Source organism: Clupea harengus, chromosome 2 (genome assembly GCF_900700415.2).
Source record: "Clupea harengus chromosome 2, Ch_v2.0.2, whole genome shotgun sequence".
Lineage (NCBI taxonomy): Eukaryota > Metazoa > Chordata > Actinopteri > Clupeiformes > Clupeidae > Clupea > Clupea harengus.
In genome coordinates, this window is record NC_045153.1 from 19,960,740 (window position 1) to 19,977,843 (window position 17,104).

The 17,104-nt window shown below is 41.1% G+C and overlaps 1 protein-coding gene across 12 annotated transcripts in view; it reads right to left on the reverse strand.

Annotated features, from left to right (window-relative positions):
• Positions 1–17,104, reverse strand: part of ttn.1 (titin, tandem duplicate 1) — a 143,481-nt gene that overhangs the window by 121,279 nt on the left and 5,098 nt on the right. For 7 of the 12 annotated variants that reach the window (XM_031585731.1, XM_031585714.1, XM_031585697.1 and 4 more), the window contains exons 8-41: positions 16,446–16,604; positions 16,012–16,176; positions 15,417–15,650; positions 15,202–15,315; positions 14,168–14,425; positions 13,789–13,854; positions 13,408–13,666; positions 13,254–13,326; positions 12,925–13,143; positions 12,683–12,825; positions 12,372–12,544; positions 12,040–12,267; positions 11,671–11,915; positions 11,224–11,444; positions 10,933–11,097; positions 10,655–10,823; positions 8,834–10,536; positions 8,440–8,721; positions 8,006–8,272; positions 7,648–7,920; positions 6,796–7,059; positions 6,441–6,701; positions 5,945–6,205; positions 5,593–5,856; positions 5,223–5,483; positions 4,866–5,126; positions 4,511–4,771; positions 4,291–4,432; positions 4,020–4,188; positions 3,702–3,933; positions 3,257–3,541; positions 2,993–3,103; positions 2,711–2,899; positions 280–321 (exon numbers count right to left, since the gene is read on the reverse strand). In XM_031585731.1, the coding sequence (XP_031441591.1) occupies positions 280–321; positions 2,711–2,899; positions 2,993–3,103; positions 3,257–3,541; positions 3,702–3,933; positions 4,020–4,188; positions 4,291–4,432; positions 4,511–4,771; positions 4,866–5,126; positions 5,223–5,483; positions 5,593–5,856; positions 5,945–6,205; positions 6,441–6,701; positions 6,796–7,059; positions 7,648–7,920; positions 8,006–8,272; positions 8,440–8,721; positions 8,834–10,536; positions 10,655–10,823; positions 10,933–11,097; positions 11,224–11,444; positions 11,671–11,915; positions 12,040–12,267; positions 12,372–12,544; positions 12,683–12,825; positions 12,925–13,143; positions 13,254–13,326; positions 13,408–13,666; positions 13,789–13,854; positions 14,168–14,425; positions 15,202–15,315; positions 15,417–15,650; positions 16,012–16,176; positions 16,446–16,604 (8,419 nt within the window). The remainder of the gene's footprint in view (positions 1–279; positions 322–2,710; positions 2,900–2,992; positions 3,104–3,256; positions 3,542–3,701; positions 3,934–4,019; positions 4,189–4,290; positions 4,433–4,510; positions 4,772–4,865; positions 5,127–5,222; positions 5,484–5,592; positions 5,857–5,944; positions 6,206–6,440; positions 6,702–6,795; positions 7,060–7,647; positions 7,921–8,005; positions 8,273–8,439; positions 8,722–8,833; positions 10,537–10,654; positions 10,824–10,932; positions 11,098–11,223; positions 11,445–11,670; positions 11,916–12,039; positions 12,268–12,371; positions 12,545–12,682; positions 12,826–12,924; positions 13,144–13,253; positions 13,327–13,407; positions 13,667–13,788; positions 13,855–14,167; positions 14,426–15,201; positions 15,316–15,416; positions 15,651–16,011; positions 16,177–16,445; positions 16,605–17,104) is intronic. The other 5 variants (XM_031585668.1, XM_031585678.1, XM_031585689.1 and 2 more) reach the window with 5 other exon arrangements.

Consider the following 17,104-nt stretch of genomic DNA (forward strand, 5'->3'; position numbering starts at 1 on the left):
AGCTAGCATACATAGATATGAAGAATGTGTAATATCATAATTTCTGAAACAATTTAAAAATATAAAATACAGATGTCCAAATTGAAACAAAACCACTTGACAACCACAACACTGTTCCTGGAATAGGAATTCATGTTTATAATACAAATTTGTCAACACAGGATGCAACATTTATGTGAGACCTCTGTAACTTATGTAGAACGTCACCTCAATCATTCTGAAAACAAATGCAGACAAATACATATTTGAAAAGGCTTATATTTTAAAGAATGTAATTACCTCTCAGTTCTCCTTGGTCAGCAGTCTCGTCCACTTTAGCTGCTGTAAAGACAACACATTTTTTTTTTTTAGAAAAGACATGTAAACCATTCATGCCACCTACATTTAAATGCAAACCAAGTGTAAACAAGTGACTATTCCAAAGGGACCAGCTGCAAAGTATTCCTATGTGAACTGTTTACAGCCAGTGTTTTAATGTGGGTTCATATTTGTCCAAGAGATGTCACTACCAAAGAAGATGTGCATGGTGAAGACTAATGAGTGTCCAAGTTCACAAATGTACTTGTAAGGACTAAAGCATGCAAATGCCAACCTGTCTTCAGTTTGAGGGGAATGCTGCACGCGCAGTCTCCTGCTGCATTGATAATTTTGCAAGTATAGGTCCCCCATTGACCAAAGCCCCCATTCGTTACATTTAAGCAGCAGACGGGACCATCGTGTCTCATTGAGAATGACACAGGCTCTTCGACAATTAACTGATCATGGAGCCAAAGAACACATGGAGAAGTTGCTGCTTTTACAACATATAACTGAGACACGTCATCTCTTTGTTTGGCGAGAGTTTCAGGGGCAAGTTTCAGAAGGAGCTCTGGTTGAATGCCACCATATATATCCCTTTCTTCGCAGGGAAAAACGTCAGGGAAATAATGGTTGCTTATAAGCCACTGCATTCTTTGGGAGGAGGGTGCAAGAGGTCCAAGATTCTTTAAGGGCTCCTGTTTATCTTGCTCAGAGGTCTGTATAGTGGACTCTCTGTCACTTTCAGGTGCCTTACTTTGAGAATCACAAGGAACAGGCGTTTCTGCATTGGGGTTCGCTTCTTTAGCTGGGTGAGAATAAAGTTAGGGGAAATTTATTAGGTATTAAATCCATCAATGAGCTGTTATTTTAGCACTGAACAAAGAGTTAGTGTGATGGGGCGATGATGTTAAGCCAGGCTTGTCATGGATGAACCTAAGTTTATTAAATTGGTTATTACATTAAAAAAATACAATTGGTTATAGCTTCAAGGAAAATATTAAATGTTTAAATAGCACCAGCAGGAAGCAGGATGGGATGGAATGGACCACAAAGGGAAAATATGAAAATATCCACCTTCCACTCTGAGCTGCGCAGAGGTTCTGTTTTCGCCATTATAATTTTTTACAGAGCAGCGATAGCTCCCCTCGTCAACAAGTTGGACATTGTGAATGGTAAGACACAGAAAATCTCCATTTTGGGCACAGTTCACCCTCTCTGTGACTGTAAGTGTTCGTCCATTATGATCCCATACAATATCAGAAAATGGCTTCCCATCAAAGGAGCAGTTGAACTGCGCCAGATCACCAGCGCTCACTCTGATATCGCTCATTTTCAGAGTCAAGGTTGGACTCCCACGAGAGTTCTCCACACTCTCCACAAGAGAGCTTCCAGTGCTTGACATACTTTGCCTATCTAGAGTTTTGACATCTGAGCGGTGAAAAAAATGAAATTAGGCACTTCATAAAAATCATTTGTGAGTTTGTGTTTGAAAGGCTTTGATGAAAAAAGGAGTTGATGAATGAAGATCTGGTTGATGTTTTTGTTGTCAAACAAAGATTATTTAACAACATCAAATGAGTTATAAATCAAACAGATTCAACTATAATGTTGTAATTCAAAGTCAATTTCAAAATGTCTGAAATAAAATTCAACCTTGTTAATAAGTGTTAATAAGAAATCAAAAACAATTCAAGAAGATGTCCCAGATATTTAAAGATTTAAAAAAAGAAGTCTTGGAAAGAGGTTTTCATTAGTCCTTTTATAAAGATGCGTTAATTTGACCACTTTAACCAGTTCAGTTCAACCACTTTTGTTTAGCGCAAGAGAAGCTATGTAAATGGGCTGTCCAGCAACATTGATATGCACAGATTTCTAGCATGCTCAGAAAAAGCACCAGCTGTGAGAGGAGCAGTGTTTGTCATCTCATCGAAATGAAAGACAACAGTCTTTGTTGGCTTAAGAAGTATATATCTGGATTCGGCAACCAAGATACACTAGAGTGGAATCAGGCCACTTTCCTAGAAGGCATCAGGCAGCTTGAGGTGCGCACAATGAAAGTCACCAATTACTATCAATATGCTTTACGGAATGACTTGGAGAGACATGCAGCTTTGAGATTTTAATTGGTTTCATCTGTAAGGAAGTTTGCCATTGGAAAACTACCATTTTGATCATAAAATCAAAATCATAGAAGAGTGAGATACAATACTTTTTTTTTTCTTTTTTTCTCAGGTGCAAGATATCATGCAAATTCTTCCACAGTCCAGTTGCAAGTCAATAACTACAGACTTATACAAATGAATACACACAAAGGACAGTCTCTAAATGTGTTTTCTAGAGGCAAATATAAATTGAAAAACATATATACACTAGATATATACACATGAAAATGAAAATACTAGGAACTCACCGTGAACAGTTAACTTGGCAGAGCATGAGACTGTTCCTGCAGAGTTACGGGCAACACAAGTGTACTCTCCCTCATCCTCGGGGAAAACTCTGGAAATCTCCAGTTGGCAATAATCATCATACTGAGTCATTTTGAAGGAGGCTGACTTCTGGATCTCCTTGTCTTTGCGATACCAAGTGATAATCAAGTCTATGGATATCAAGGGTGGAGGGATGAAATTAGTAACCTATCTGCGACTTTCCCTGATTTTGGTAATAATTTAATACCACACAAATGTCTTACCATCTCCAGTGAAATTGCATTTGAGTTTAACACACTCTCCCTCATCAACAGTCGTGTCAGGAATTGGGAAAACAAGCACGGGAGGTGAAACAGGTGTAATCACATCTGGCACTGAAAATTGACAACAGAAAAGAGAAAATAGAACTCAAAATTCCATACATTTGTCATTTACATATTTGTACATATAGTATTTATGTATCTGTTTTGCTTTAAACTGCCGGTTTGTATTTTAGACAGAGACAGTGTGACCATTTTAAATCTTACCTTCAACATGGAGAGCAGCAGAGCTAGTGGCCTCACCAGCGTCATTCTTTGCCACACAGCTGTAGACAGCTGAGTCCTCTGGGTAGACCTGAGAGAGCATCAGTGTGTGCTCCCCACCATCTTTAAAGATACTGCACTCAGCCCCATGATACATTTGCTGAGAGTTCTTAAACCAGGTCACTTGGGGCTCTGGGGTGCCCTTGACCTCCACTGAGAACTTCGCCATCCTGCCGGCCACCACGGTCAGGGGGTGCATTTGCCTAACAATCTTGGGAAGCTCTGGGGCTAAAGAATAGGATATTATAATAAGAGGATCAGCGCACAAACTGATAACTGTTCATTATACATATCATTTTGAATTTACCAAACTGATTTTTTGATTTAATTCACCAAACAGGGTGCAGGAATTTAGAAGATTTTGAGGCTCACAATCCATAATACTTACCCATGACATGAAGTGTGATCACACTACTGTTCTTGCCAGCGATAAAGGTGTACTCTCCAGCATCAGCTCTGAAGATCTCAGTGATTGTCAGACGATGGATCTTCCTAATGGTCACATAGGTGAACCGCTCCTCTGAGAGAAACTGGATCTCAACTCCATTCCTCAGCCAGCGGCCCTCAATGTCCTCCTCATTGACTTCAAACTCAAATGTAGTTCTATGTTTCTCAACAACCTAAAACAAATATTCAGAGGTTAGAACAGTGTGAAGAGAAAAAAAAGCCTTTCAAGAAGTTTATTTTGTACTGAGGTGATTATTACTGTGATCTCTCTCTCAGAGGGTTCCTTGATGAGGACATCGCGGCCCTCCACGGTGAGGCGAGCCTTTGACATACTTGAGCCGGCAACCACACAGTACTCTCCGGCATCAGACATACGCAATGACTGAATCGCCAGGGAGTGCTGGCAATTATCGGTGGCCGACCTGAACCTACATAAGACAACACAATAGCAATTAATGACGAGTATTATTAAACGATAATTATGTTGGGGCTCCCCCCCCCCACCCAAGACTAGATAGGGTGTAACATACCTTTCAGACATTTCCAGTTCCTGTCCGTCTTTCATCCAAATCACATGAACATTGGGCTCAGACACTTCACATTCAAAGGTTGCCCTCTTCTTTTCAGTAATCTTGATGTCTTTGATGTGCTTTGTGAACTCAATCACACGAGCTGGAATACAAAGAAACATCAGAAAATGGATGCAGGTTTCAAATGTCTTCTACAATATTGTTTTGAAAGTTATATTACCTTCTACAAAGAGTTTTGCAGATGTTTCTCCTGATCCAGCAACAAACTTGTAGTCCGCACTGTCACCAAAGTGCACATTGCGTATGGTGAGAGAGTGGGTGAGTTGTTTGCTTCGGGTCTGACACCTGTCTGTGGACCGAATTTCTACACCGTTCTTAAACCATTTATAGGAGATATCCTCATAATTGACATTGACTTCAAACGTAATAATGTCCTTCTCCTTGGCATTGAGGTCTTGAAGCATGGAAGTGATAAGAATGGCTAGGAGAGAAAGAAAGAAAGGGATGTTATATTTTGATTGCCTAAAATCTGATCAGTGAATTCTAATTTAGGTATACTGATACTGAAAACTTACGGCTGATGGTCAGAGTGGCAGAGACTCTGTCATTTCCGCAGATGAAGGTGTACTCTGCTGAGTCCTCTTTGCTGGTGTTCATGATCTTGAGCTGGTGGAGCTTCCCCTGCACCACAATCCTGAACTTCTCACTCATCTCGATCTCCACACCATTCTTCAGCCAGCTGGATGGGGCATTGAAGTGTGACACTTCACACTCCAAGGTTGCCACATGTGTCTCAGGAACATCCAGATTCTTTAAAGGCTTGGTCACTCTTAAAGCTGGAGGAATTGTTAATGTTTAGTAATCTGTCCATTGGGTGTGGAAAATAAAAAAAATTATGATTGCCCATATTATCATCCCTTCGAAAAACTTACATTCAACATGTAGGTTTGCACTACACTGCAATTTTCCAGCCAGAGCGGTATATTCTCCAGCATTGTTTGAGGTCACATTCGGCACGACCAATTTGTGTGATTTACTCTCAGACAGTATCTGGTAGCTTGTACTGGGTTTGATCTCAGTGTTGTTGAACATCCATTTCACCGGGATGTCATCATGTGACAGACTCACTTCAAAGGAGGCAGAGCCACCCAAGAGAGAGGTCACATCTTTGGGTTTCTTCACAAATTTAATTGCTAAACGAAATTAACAATAATCAGGTTAACAAAATATAAACAACGGCAAGTGTAGTATATTACAGATACGAGATGAATACGAAACAAAATCAAATACATTTACACTTACTGTCAACATTTAATCTAGCATTAGCAGAGAGTTTCCCCAGTTTGAATGCATAGACTGATTCATCTTGTGTGTGGCAGTTCTTGATCTTCAGGGTGTGCAACATGCCGTCCATGGTGATTTCATACTTGTCACTTGGAATGATTTCCACGCCATTCTTGGTCCACTGAGAGCCCCTGACATTTGTGTGAGTGAGCTCAAGGCTAAACTCTGCTTCCTGTGTTTCAATAACATTCACATTCTTCATGGTCTTCTTGACTTTCACGGCTGTTGAAAGAGATTAATCATGAGAATAGAGTATAAACAACAAAGATGCCAGATTTGCATTGATGAAGAAATGAATGTCTAGAAGTACCTTCAATTTTCAGGTTGGCTGTTGTCTTGGAGTTGGCCACCTGGTAGGTGTATTCACCAATGTCCTGAGGTCTGGTGATGACAATAATAAGGCGCCTCACAGCCCCCTTTTTCTCACTAAGGATATTATCACTGAAGTCAACCGCCTGGCCGTCTTTCAGCCATTTGCCCTCAGTACTGGCATTGGCAACTTCACACTCAAACTCAACACCCTGAGATTCGGCCACAGTCCGGTCCTTAAGGGGTCTGCTGATGGCACCACCTGTAGAATCACACCAGCACATATAATATCAGTCCAACAATATTTTAAAAACATCCGATTTATCCACTAACTTGAGTGTATAATTAACCATAGAAGAAAAGTAATTAAAACTAAACTGTGCTTTCAAAATTAAAAGCAGTCACCATAACCAATTAAGAACTCAGATTTCAGTTGGTTAGGCAGTCCAATCTGCAGCTAAAATGTTGCTATAATTCACTGTATTAACCCAGCATACCTGAAACAATCAGCTTTGCACTGGAGGTCTTTTCACCAGCTGCAAAGGTATATTCTCCCTCTTCATCCTTCATAGTATTGACGACTGTAAGGCTGTAGCGTTTGCCTTTGGACTCTATCTTGTACTTGGGACCAGCCTTGAGTGGCTGGTTCCTCAGGGTCCAGAGGGCATCAATACCAGGGTGAGACAACTCCACCTCGAAAGTCACATTCTGGGTTTCTGTGCAAACACGTTCCTCCATATGCTTCACAATGGAAATTTCTGCAAAGAGACAAAGTTGTATGGTGAAAAACTGTTAAGCCAAAAGTTGATTGAATTCATAGAATAAAAGTGCGTTAGAAGCACGAGTGCATACTTTGGATAGTCAGATTGCAGCTTGTATCAGCTCTGCCAACAAACAGTTTATAGTGTCCCTCATCAGATGCAAATGCTCTACTGAGCACCAGACGTTGTTTGGTTCCCTTGGCCACAATCTGGATTCTGTTACTTGTTGCCATCAGCTTTTCATTGTGGTACCATTTCACAGAGCTGACATCAGCTGCAGAGATCTTGGTCTCGAGGACGGCTTTGGTGCCCTCAACCACAGTGATATCCTTGAGTGGGGCCAAAATGCCAATGGCTGTAAAAGAAATCAATAACTAACATTAACCGCTGATACAGACTACTTAAGTAACTACAAGGACATGAAGAGTTTACGAATTATAGTTATAGTTAAGGTATTTAGCAGATGCCTTTGTCCAAAGTGACTTACAAAAACATTAGGGAAAAAACTATGAGAAAATTAAGTAATGCACATAATGAAATTAAATTCATAGTGTCATTTTAAATTAAAACTATGAATTGTGCACTTATGGCAGCAAAATCACCAGCAGAGAGGGAGGTCACTGATGGCGGAGGTAGAGAGTTAAGGAAATTCTTTACAGTAGAAAATAGTTAAATTCACACAATTTTCTCTCAGCAGCCCAAAGTTCCTTTTGCACTTTACAAATTTCATCAGTAAGCAATGGGTGACGTGGTTTCAAGAGGACATACATTCTCCAGACAAAACCTTAGTGTAGAGAGCAAAGAGTGTCCGTAACATTATTAACCTCTAGTGACTTGAATTAACTCAGAGTAGGTAGCGTAGAGCCTTCAACTAATCTACTACTACTACTAACTAGAGTAGAACCCAAAGGCAAGTCTTGAAGAATTCTTTAAAGAAACTTACTTTGAATGTTAAGTTTTCCAGATGTAGAAATATCTTGGGCTGGGACAACAAATGAATACATTCCAGTATCATCTCTGCTTGTTTCTTCAATAAGCAGCTTTTGAGTGAGTTTGTCAACGACAATGTGTATTTTGTTAGAGGCAGAGACAGGCTGTCCATTTTTCATCCATGTTCCCTCGACATTCTCCTGTGAGAAGCGCACCTCCAGCTGAGCAATATCACCCTCACAGACAGTCAGGTCAGTGAGGCCTTGCATTAATGTAACAGGACGCACTAAAACGAGACAAAAATAGCATAATTAATACATGTATTATTTACAAACACCATCAGTTCATCTCCTAATGGAGGTTGGACTCACATTTCATCTTCAGGGAAGCACTTGTGCTCAAATTTCCAACTTTGAAAGTGTATTTTCCCTGATCTTCCTTCTTGACATCTTTCACAGACAAACTGTGACGTCCACGGCGAAAGGACACAACATATTTCAAACTGGGAGTGATCTCCTTGTTTTCGAAGTACCAGGTTCCCTCAGCATCTTCACGGGACAATTCACACTCAAATTCTCCAGCATATGTTTCAGGCACTTCAACACTTTCCATTTTCTTCAAAATGTCAAGTGCAGCACCTGCAAAATGGAATGTTCATTACTTTTACATTTTCTGAAACACAGCCACCACTTTTTTTTAAACAATATAAAGTATACCATTAGTTTTGTTAAAATAGTCCTCATACATACTTTTGAGAATCATATAAAGGAATTTATAATTAAATGAAATTATTTATATGACTAACCTTCCACATGGAGTCTGGCAGTAGTTTTCACATGGTCATCCTCAACAACAGCGCAGGAATACTCGTCATCATCTTTCATGGTGATCATACAAACGGACATGAAATGTACGTTTCTGTCAGAATGCATCCTGTATTTGTCACCTGCGAAAATCTCAGCATTGTTCTTCAGCCATTTGACTTTAACAAAAGGCTCATTGGTTTCACATTCATAGGTCACAACGGTGTCCTTCTCTTTAGCGTAATTATCTTCCAATTCTTGAGTGAAGGAAATAATTTGCTTTCCTAAGAAGGAAGATATATAAAAAAAAATCAGCATTTTCATATTCCTTTAGAACAGGGCTTAACTGCAAAGTATCTGCTAAGTCACTGATAAGTTACAAAATGTACACATTACCTTGGACCAAAAGGAATGCATGGCTTGAGCATTCTCCAGCGATGTTGATAGCTTTGACCATGACGCTAGCAGAGTCTTCTGCAGAAACATCTCTAATCACCAGCTCACAGACATGGTCTTCAGGCCAGGACCAGTAAACTCTGTCAGATTTCTCCAGCAGCACACCATTTTTGAACCACTGGCATTCTGGGGCTGGCTTTCCAGTGACTCTGATGCGGAAACGCACCTCCTCACCCTGAGCGACGGTCTGGCTCTGGATGCGCTCCTTAATCTTAGGAGCTTCCATACTGGGTGACAGGGCCACCTTGTCTGGTCTGATTGTGGGAGCCTTGACTTTACCTTCTTCTTCCTTCTTCTTCTCAGCCTCAGATTGTTGTTTTTTCCTGTGAAGAAGCTCTTCCTTCCTCTTCTTCAGCATACCCTCATAGGATTCATCCTTCTTGCGTCCCTTCAGATCCACTGCAGTGATGGCTTCATAGTAGCCCTCTTGCGTCCTGCGTTTGAACTTGCCTCTCAGCTCCGCTGTCTCCTCCGTTGATACCTCGTGCACCACTCTCTCAGTCTTTCTGAGTTTGACAACTTCTTTGCTCTTTGAAACCTCAGATGATTTCTCAACTTTGACAACGTCAAAGGCCACTCTGCCATGCTCAGCAGAGGGAACTGCAGGTGCTGGGGCCTTAACCTCAGGGGCACGCCTCAAAACTGCTCTGAAGTCTTCCTTTTGTTCAATCTCCAGCTTAACAGTGTGCTCAGCTGTACCCTCTGGGTTTTCTGCAACAACCTTGACCTCTCCCGCATCGTAGGACTTGATGTCTGTGACCTCAATGTAGTAGATGCCATCGTAACGAAGTTTGAACCTCTTACTCTTGCGAATGAGCTTACCATTGATGTACCAGTTCACCTTTGGTGTGGGATAACCGGTTACCCTGCAACGGAACCTGGCGGTCTGACCCTCGAGAACTCTTGCGGGCTCAGGGAGAAGAACGATCTCCGGCTTTGACTTTTCACTATAGTCATCACCAGAGACTCCAGCCGGTGCTCCCTCATGGGCAATGCGCTCCATCTCGTCCATTCTTTGCCCCCTCCTGCCATCTGGTAGCTGGGTTTCCTCAACAAGGCCCTTCTCATCCTTCACAATCAGTGTTGCTGAGGTTTGGTCAACACCGTACTTGTTGGTGGCACGGCAAGTGATCACACCACTGTCTCTGGGATAGCCAGCCTCAAAGTCAAGACTGCAGTAGCCAAATTCATTGACCATGCGCAACCTGTTAGCTGCTTCTAAGGGTTTGCCGTCATGCAGCCACTCCACCATCATGTTGGGGTCACCAATAGGGGTCAGTCTGCACTCAAAGTGCACAGGTCCAGAGCGCTTCATTCTGACTGATGTCAACTTTTTCTTGTAATGGGGCTTCTGTTGTTTCTCCTTATCATAAAGGTCGCCATCCTCCCATTGCTCTTGGCCATAGCGAAGATGCAGTGGCTCCAATTCTGGAGCAGCAATCTCCTTGGCCTTGTAGGTTCCCTTTGGAATAACAAGCCTTTTGGTCTCTGGAGGGGGCTCAGTGAACTCAACCTCAACATTGACCCTGCAGCGAGTGGTATCTCTTCCAGCTCTGTTAATGGCTGTAGCAGTATACCAGGCGCTATCTGCAGCTACTCCTGAGGGAATTTGGAAACAAGACTGTCCTTTGCTGCCGTCAACCCTGAAAAGAACAATTTCAAGAGGGCATATGAGCTTTTCACATTCTAACTTGTTTTCCAACAATTCAAACATCAATTGACAGTTTTGTGATTTCTAACATACTACAGTGTAGCACTCACTTAATATTAGGATGCTTGTGAGGAGAAATAATGTCACTATTTTTCAGCCAGACAATATCAGGGAGAGGGTTTCCAATGGCTTTAACAGCTAGCTCAACCAAAGTGCCCTCCTTGACAGTCATGTTCTTCAGCTTTTCCATGAACTGAGGCTTAATCAAGTGTTCCTTGGCTGTGAAAGACAAACACAACAAAGTTGGCAGGATCATAACATAACATCTTAAATGTCTGATAACAGTGCATAGCAATGTGAAAATGTGAACATCTGTGACAAAACCTACCATCAACTGTCAGTGTCATGGAGATAGATGTCTTTCCAGCTCTGTTCTGGGCTACCACTGTCCATTCACCAGAGTCACCTGGCATGGCTGGAACCACAATCAAAGACTGTGTTCCATCTTCCTTGACGACAATCTTGTGGGTGTAGTCACTGACCACTTGTTGTCCTGTGTCAGGAAATAAAAAAAAAGTGATTGAAGACCACACAATCATGAAATTACTTCAAATAACTATCTTACTAAAGCCTACCCTTTAGACCTGTTTAATTTTGTATTTTCTATTGTCTTACTCACCATTGTGGAACCAGTATGTGTCTGGCATGGGTCTTCCAACAACTTTCAGGTCAAATCTTGCAGTCTGTCCCTCAGAGCACTTGAAGGAGGATGGCTTCATGACAAACACAGGTTTGTACAGTCTCTCAAGCTGGCTCTCATCAGTCTCATCAAGCCTACGGGCTGGGGAACGTCCAGGAGAACGGCCAGGGGAACGGCTTGAGGAGCGAGGAGAGGAAGACCTACGAAAAGAAAAAAAAAATCAGACATTTTTAAAGTGAATATAAAACACCCTTAAGGTACACCAAACCAGCATTTCAGTAGCACACAATGTTTCCTTAATGTAGTTAAATTATTTTGATTGCTGTTAGTATTACTGTTTTTACAATCATGTAAAAAGATTGAACTATGTCAATGATACTATCTGGAACATTTTGTATATTTGTCATCTCAGTTTAAGAGGCTCACTGGATTCGCTTCACTGCTTCTGGCTGAGGATACTGTGGCTGTGCAGCACCAGTGGTGGTGGGCTCAATGTACAGCTTCCCAGAGCTCACAGCAGTGCCCTTCATGTTGCTAGCATAAGCGGTGTAGACACCCTCATCTTCTGGCAGCACCACTGGCAGGCGCAGACTGGCTCTTCCATCCTGAAGAAACTCCATCTGATAACGGCCTCCGTGCCTGATGCGGTTGCCATCTTTGAACCAAGCAATCTATGGTAAAAATAATTACATGAGATAAGTGTCATGAAACATTAACACCTGGCAGACATAAATCTGCATGACAAAGAAAATTTTGATACAAAGTTGCAATTAAAGGTTGGTTTGTCGGTTGGACCTTGGGGAGGGGAGTTCCAGCCATTTTGCAGTGGAAGGTAACTCCCATTCCTTCCATGATTCTGTAGCTTTTCACGGGTGTGTCAAAGGTCGGTTGATTAGCCTCTTGTTCTGCAATCATGACCATCTCTTCGCTGTCTTCAGTGACAATCATTTGATAGGTAATCCTCAAGATACGTATTTCAATCTCTTGGATTATTTTTTGCTCAAAGGCAGATATTTGGAATTCCTTAAAACAGGAACAACACATCCAAGATTAACACACAACAATACAAAATAAATTCAATCTTAAATAAGTTACAATTTCACATCTCTTAATAGAGTATATTTTACCTGTCCACTAACAAAGGTCATTGTCTGTGTTTTCCTCTGCATAACCATCTGCTCTCTCTCATAGTCGCTGACTACCACGGGAGGAATATCACCAACTCTGGGTTCCTGCACCATGGTTGTGGTCACTGTTGTGACTGTTGCTTCCTGTTTCTTCATGTACACTTCATAATCCTCTGTAAAAATAAAGATAGAGTAAGATTTTAGCAACAGGATTGGGTGAAGCAGTAATATGGGTGCTTTAATTTCACTGCTACATTCACCTTATTTAAGGGAATACAATAGTCTGGTTTGCGTCACTGGATCATACTAACCTTCAGAGAGAAGCAGGGCTGAGGCAGATACCTCGCCGAGCTGATTCTTGGCAATGAGGGAGTACTCTCCCGCGTCATCAGCAAAGGTCATGGAGATCTCCAGCTTGCAGTCTCCGGTCTCCTTATTGTAGGCTACTCTGTACCTGTAATTACAAAAGTGAATGGAAAATGTATCAAATTACAAGCAAACAAAATGTAGACATCAACTACACAAACATATAAGAAGGTATCTCAACAAGCACCTGTATCCTGTGGTGAGGGGCACTCCACTCTTCTTCCAGTAAATGTGAGGTTTGGGGCTGCCTCCAATCTGACAATCGAAGACAACGCCTCCACCCTCCACAAGCATCTGTACGGTGGGTTTCCTGATAAAGAATGGGGCTACAGTGGCTCCGGCTTCAACAGTCTCGGAGTAGCCACTGGCCACGGACATAGTCTCTTCTTTGGCCTCAACAGTAATCCTGAAAGCATTTAAAACGCTTTTTAATCTCTTGTCTCTGTGATCATGAAATTAGGCAAACAATAAATATGAACTTGGATGAAAATGAGTGAGGCAAACACATCCACTTACTGTTTCTCATGTGTAGATTCAATTTGTTCAGAGACGGTAGTTAACTCCTCTCTGCTCTCGATCTCTTCAGACACTGAAAGATAAGATTGTTTAGTTTTTGCTAAAGGCATACAAAAGCCAAAATGGCAGTTAAACTAAATTCTATACTCTTTACCTTTCACAAGCAGGTAGCAAGATGTGCTGATTGTTCCAGCCTCGTTGGTGGAAGTGCAAGTGAAGCGACCGCTGTCCTCAGCAAAGGCCTCACGAATTGCCAAACGGGCATATCCACTTTCATATGTAATTTGGAAATCAATGGAGCTCTCAATTCTGTAGTCCTCCCTGAACCACATAATGCCTGGGGCTGGATGGCCAGAAATCTGGCATTCCAATGTCACAGATTCTCCCTCAGTAACTGTCATATTTTTCAATCCCTGCAAATAAAAGACAGAATATTTGTCATATTTAAAGAATTAAATTAAATCAAAAATTAAAAAAATTGAAATTAGATTAGTAGCTTCTGCACATCAAAGCTATGTACTTAGGATGCACTTACAGCCACAATTGTAGGGGGAACAGTAGCCTCTTTAACTGCTTCAGGAATCATTGCCATCTCAACAACCTGTGAAAATTCACAAACATTTGGCTTAGAAAATTGTCTTAAAATGCAGCAGTGGAGAATCTGAGCTTTCTACTAGCAATTCAGTGGGGTGGAAGAGTGATGACAGAGGTTAAGATGGAGCATCTGAAACATTAGGCAGGGGAAAAATAGGATAAAAAAGCACAAGATGATCAGAGGGAGGAGAGGGCAGGCAGACAGGTATCCTGGGTGAAGCGCTGGTGAGCTCGTTAGGCTGGAGGAGGACAGGTAAGACCGCTAAGGTGTGATTAGAGACACTGTTAAAACACGAACGATCACAGGAACGAAGACAAACCTGTATGTCCCAATCGCTGTACTTTTGATCCATGCCACCTGTCAATGAAGTGCCTATCTCTCTTTGTAACTGTGTTTCAAAACTGGTCTGATATCTGTCACCAACATCTTTAAACGGAGGTGAGACTGGCTCAGGAGTCAATCTTGCCTCCCCGATCCTATGAGATGGTGGCTTGACATGCCTGATGATTGTTTGAGCAGCAGAGGTAGAGGACAACTCTTTTTGCAGAGTGGCAATAGCAGACCCTGCAATTGAAACCTAACCAACCCAAGAAGAACAGCATTACCATGACATCATAACACAAAGACTGATTAGTCTGTGCTGTCCGAAGGCGTTAGTTGGGTTAACACTACTCCTACAGTTAAAAAGCCTGTGGATTAAAACATTAGTTCTATCATGGTATTTGTTGAGCTAAAAAATGTTGATTGTTTACGGTTATTCATATTATGTGGGCACTAAAATTTCTAATTACAAACAAATGTGTTAAATTGCATAACTAGATTAGATGGATTTGCACTCATTTCCCAAAGAAATTCTCTGATAGAAAAGGTTGTATGTCAGGCAAGCAGTAACCTACACTTAGCAATGTTCTCCACATTCTATAATAAGATCATCACATGGCATCTGCTAACACTAAATCAGGAGTCTGGCATTTGTACCCATCCCTCCTGCTGCCTATTATGAAGCCAGTATTTTTACACTCAGTGGTATTTAACATTGTATACCTGCTGTATTTAAAGTATTTTTGTCCATTTTATTTATTATTTTCAAACTGTTATAGATACATTATTTCCCAAAATGTTCAAAATGTTGAAATGCTTTACATAAAGACCAGACAATGCTGGCTAACACCACTGGTCACACATAGATAACTTTGCTTCAGGTTAGATGAGGGTTTTGGATACTGTCATCTAAAGGATATTGGTTTTGATTACTTGTTTTTCTTCTTATTTTAATGCAAATAACAGATGTTTTATACCATATGATGTGTATGATAAATACATTCCTGCTTGCCTGATTTTACCTATGCTTACCTCATAGCTATGGTCAAGTTTAGGAACGGTAACTTTTGAAACTGTGAACGGCGGAAGTGGAGATGGTGCAAGGCTAGTATCCACCTGGGTGATTATTTCTTTACTTCTCTGAATCTAAATCAACAGAATCAAAGTTTGGTTGGAGACCCAGGGGAAAACAATGCACTGAAATCATAAAAGCTGAGCAAGATAATTTCTCATTTGTTTCCTCTAACCTGGGAGGCAAGAACAGTCTGTTCAGAGGGAGCGAATTTAATTGTTGTGGGCATTGCCACAGCCTCGGTTCTGACTCGTTGCTCTGTGACGAGCATGACTTGCGGTTCTAAGTCAAGTTCTATGGCTTCCTCTTCACCAAGGTCACCTTCAGCATACGTGGGCTTTCGGACACGCGCTTGGCCAACAGCAGCTAGTACTGTTGCCACAGCTTCTGCCCTTTTCCCAACCTCACCCTAAAGACAACAAGCAGTTAACTGTAATTTTTTTGCACATAGATTTCACATAATCCATGGCATTAGACACAGTCTACAAATATATTAACATGAATTGACGAGTGACAGCAAATTTCTACATGTGCTCTTTGTAGCCGCAAAACGGTAGTGACATGTTCAAACACCAATTTGGATACATATATTAATCATCTCTCCAGCAGTGTCAGCAAGCCAGTGGTGATGGGTTTTTTTTATGTCCGTGAAACACTTTTTTTTAATGTGAGACCACTTCATGTTTTCCTGAAGTAGACAACATGCTCACGCCAACTGTGTGGAGTGTGATGATGAACCATGCAGAGTTGATGGAAACTCAGTGACACACCCGTGTTGACAAAACTACGGTTTCTTTCTCTACCTCCTCCTGTTCAGCAGCGTCACATGTAGTTGCATCGATGTTCATTTCTGCATTTCTTTTGAGAGAGCTATCAGGTGTAACCCCTGTCAACAGTATTTCCATGTCTGTGACTCCCTCATCATCTGGTGGGGACTAAGATATCCCCCATCAAATATTGCAATGGAGAGAATAAAAATGGTCATTTTAATAACATATTTCTATGTAAACTTCTTCAGATGGTAAGACCATACTGTTATTAAATATTACTTTACACTGAACTATTAAGATTATTAAGAGCCCTTTGTAATAATCCCCTCACATTACAAGTAAATAAAGATTCTTTGTAAATTAAATAATATTTTACTTGGGGAAAGAAATAATTATCATTATAAATAATGTTACTGACACCACTGCCAGTATACCTCACTGAGAAGCTCTTCCTCATCTTTTGATTCAGTAGGACTTTCTCCATTTAAGCTTTCACTGCTGGATGCATTGGATGTACATGCCATATAATCTGTACACACTTCATCATCAGTTTCCACTGTCTGTGTTACAGCCTTAACGGTGGCATCAATTTCCTGAGCATTTGCAGGACATGATCACATATTATCACAAAATATCACAACAAAAGAAAATATATTTGAAAAAAGGCAAAACCTTGTGGAAAACACTCAATAATTTAGAGAAAAGGTGACAGGTCAAGGCAACTGTGACTTGGACAAAGCATCTCAACTACCTGCTCTTTTACAGTTTCTACATGTGTTGTAGAATTGGTCTCTGTAATGAACTGCTGAGCAGAATCATCTTGTGGCTCACAGCTAGGAGCCTGGTCAGCTGTGGCTAAAACTGTAGCGCCTGCCACAGCATTCTCATCCACATCATGCAGGTCCTATCATTAGTGCCACCGGAAAGTGTTGCACAAAATGTATAGAAGACTTATTTCTATTACTACAATATAATTACTACTTAAAAGGTCAAGAACAGAAACACACACATAAGGTAAGGAGTAGGCCACTGGATAGCATACCCAGAATATACACTGTTTAAAAAAAAAAAAAAACTGCCCAACTTTGCCACT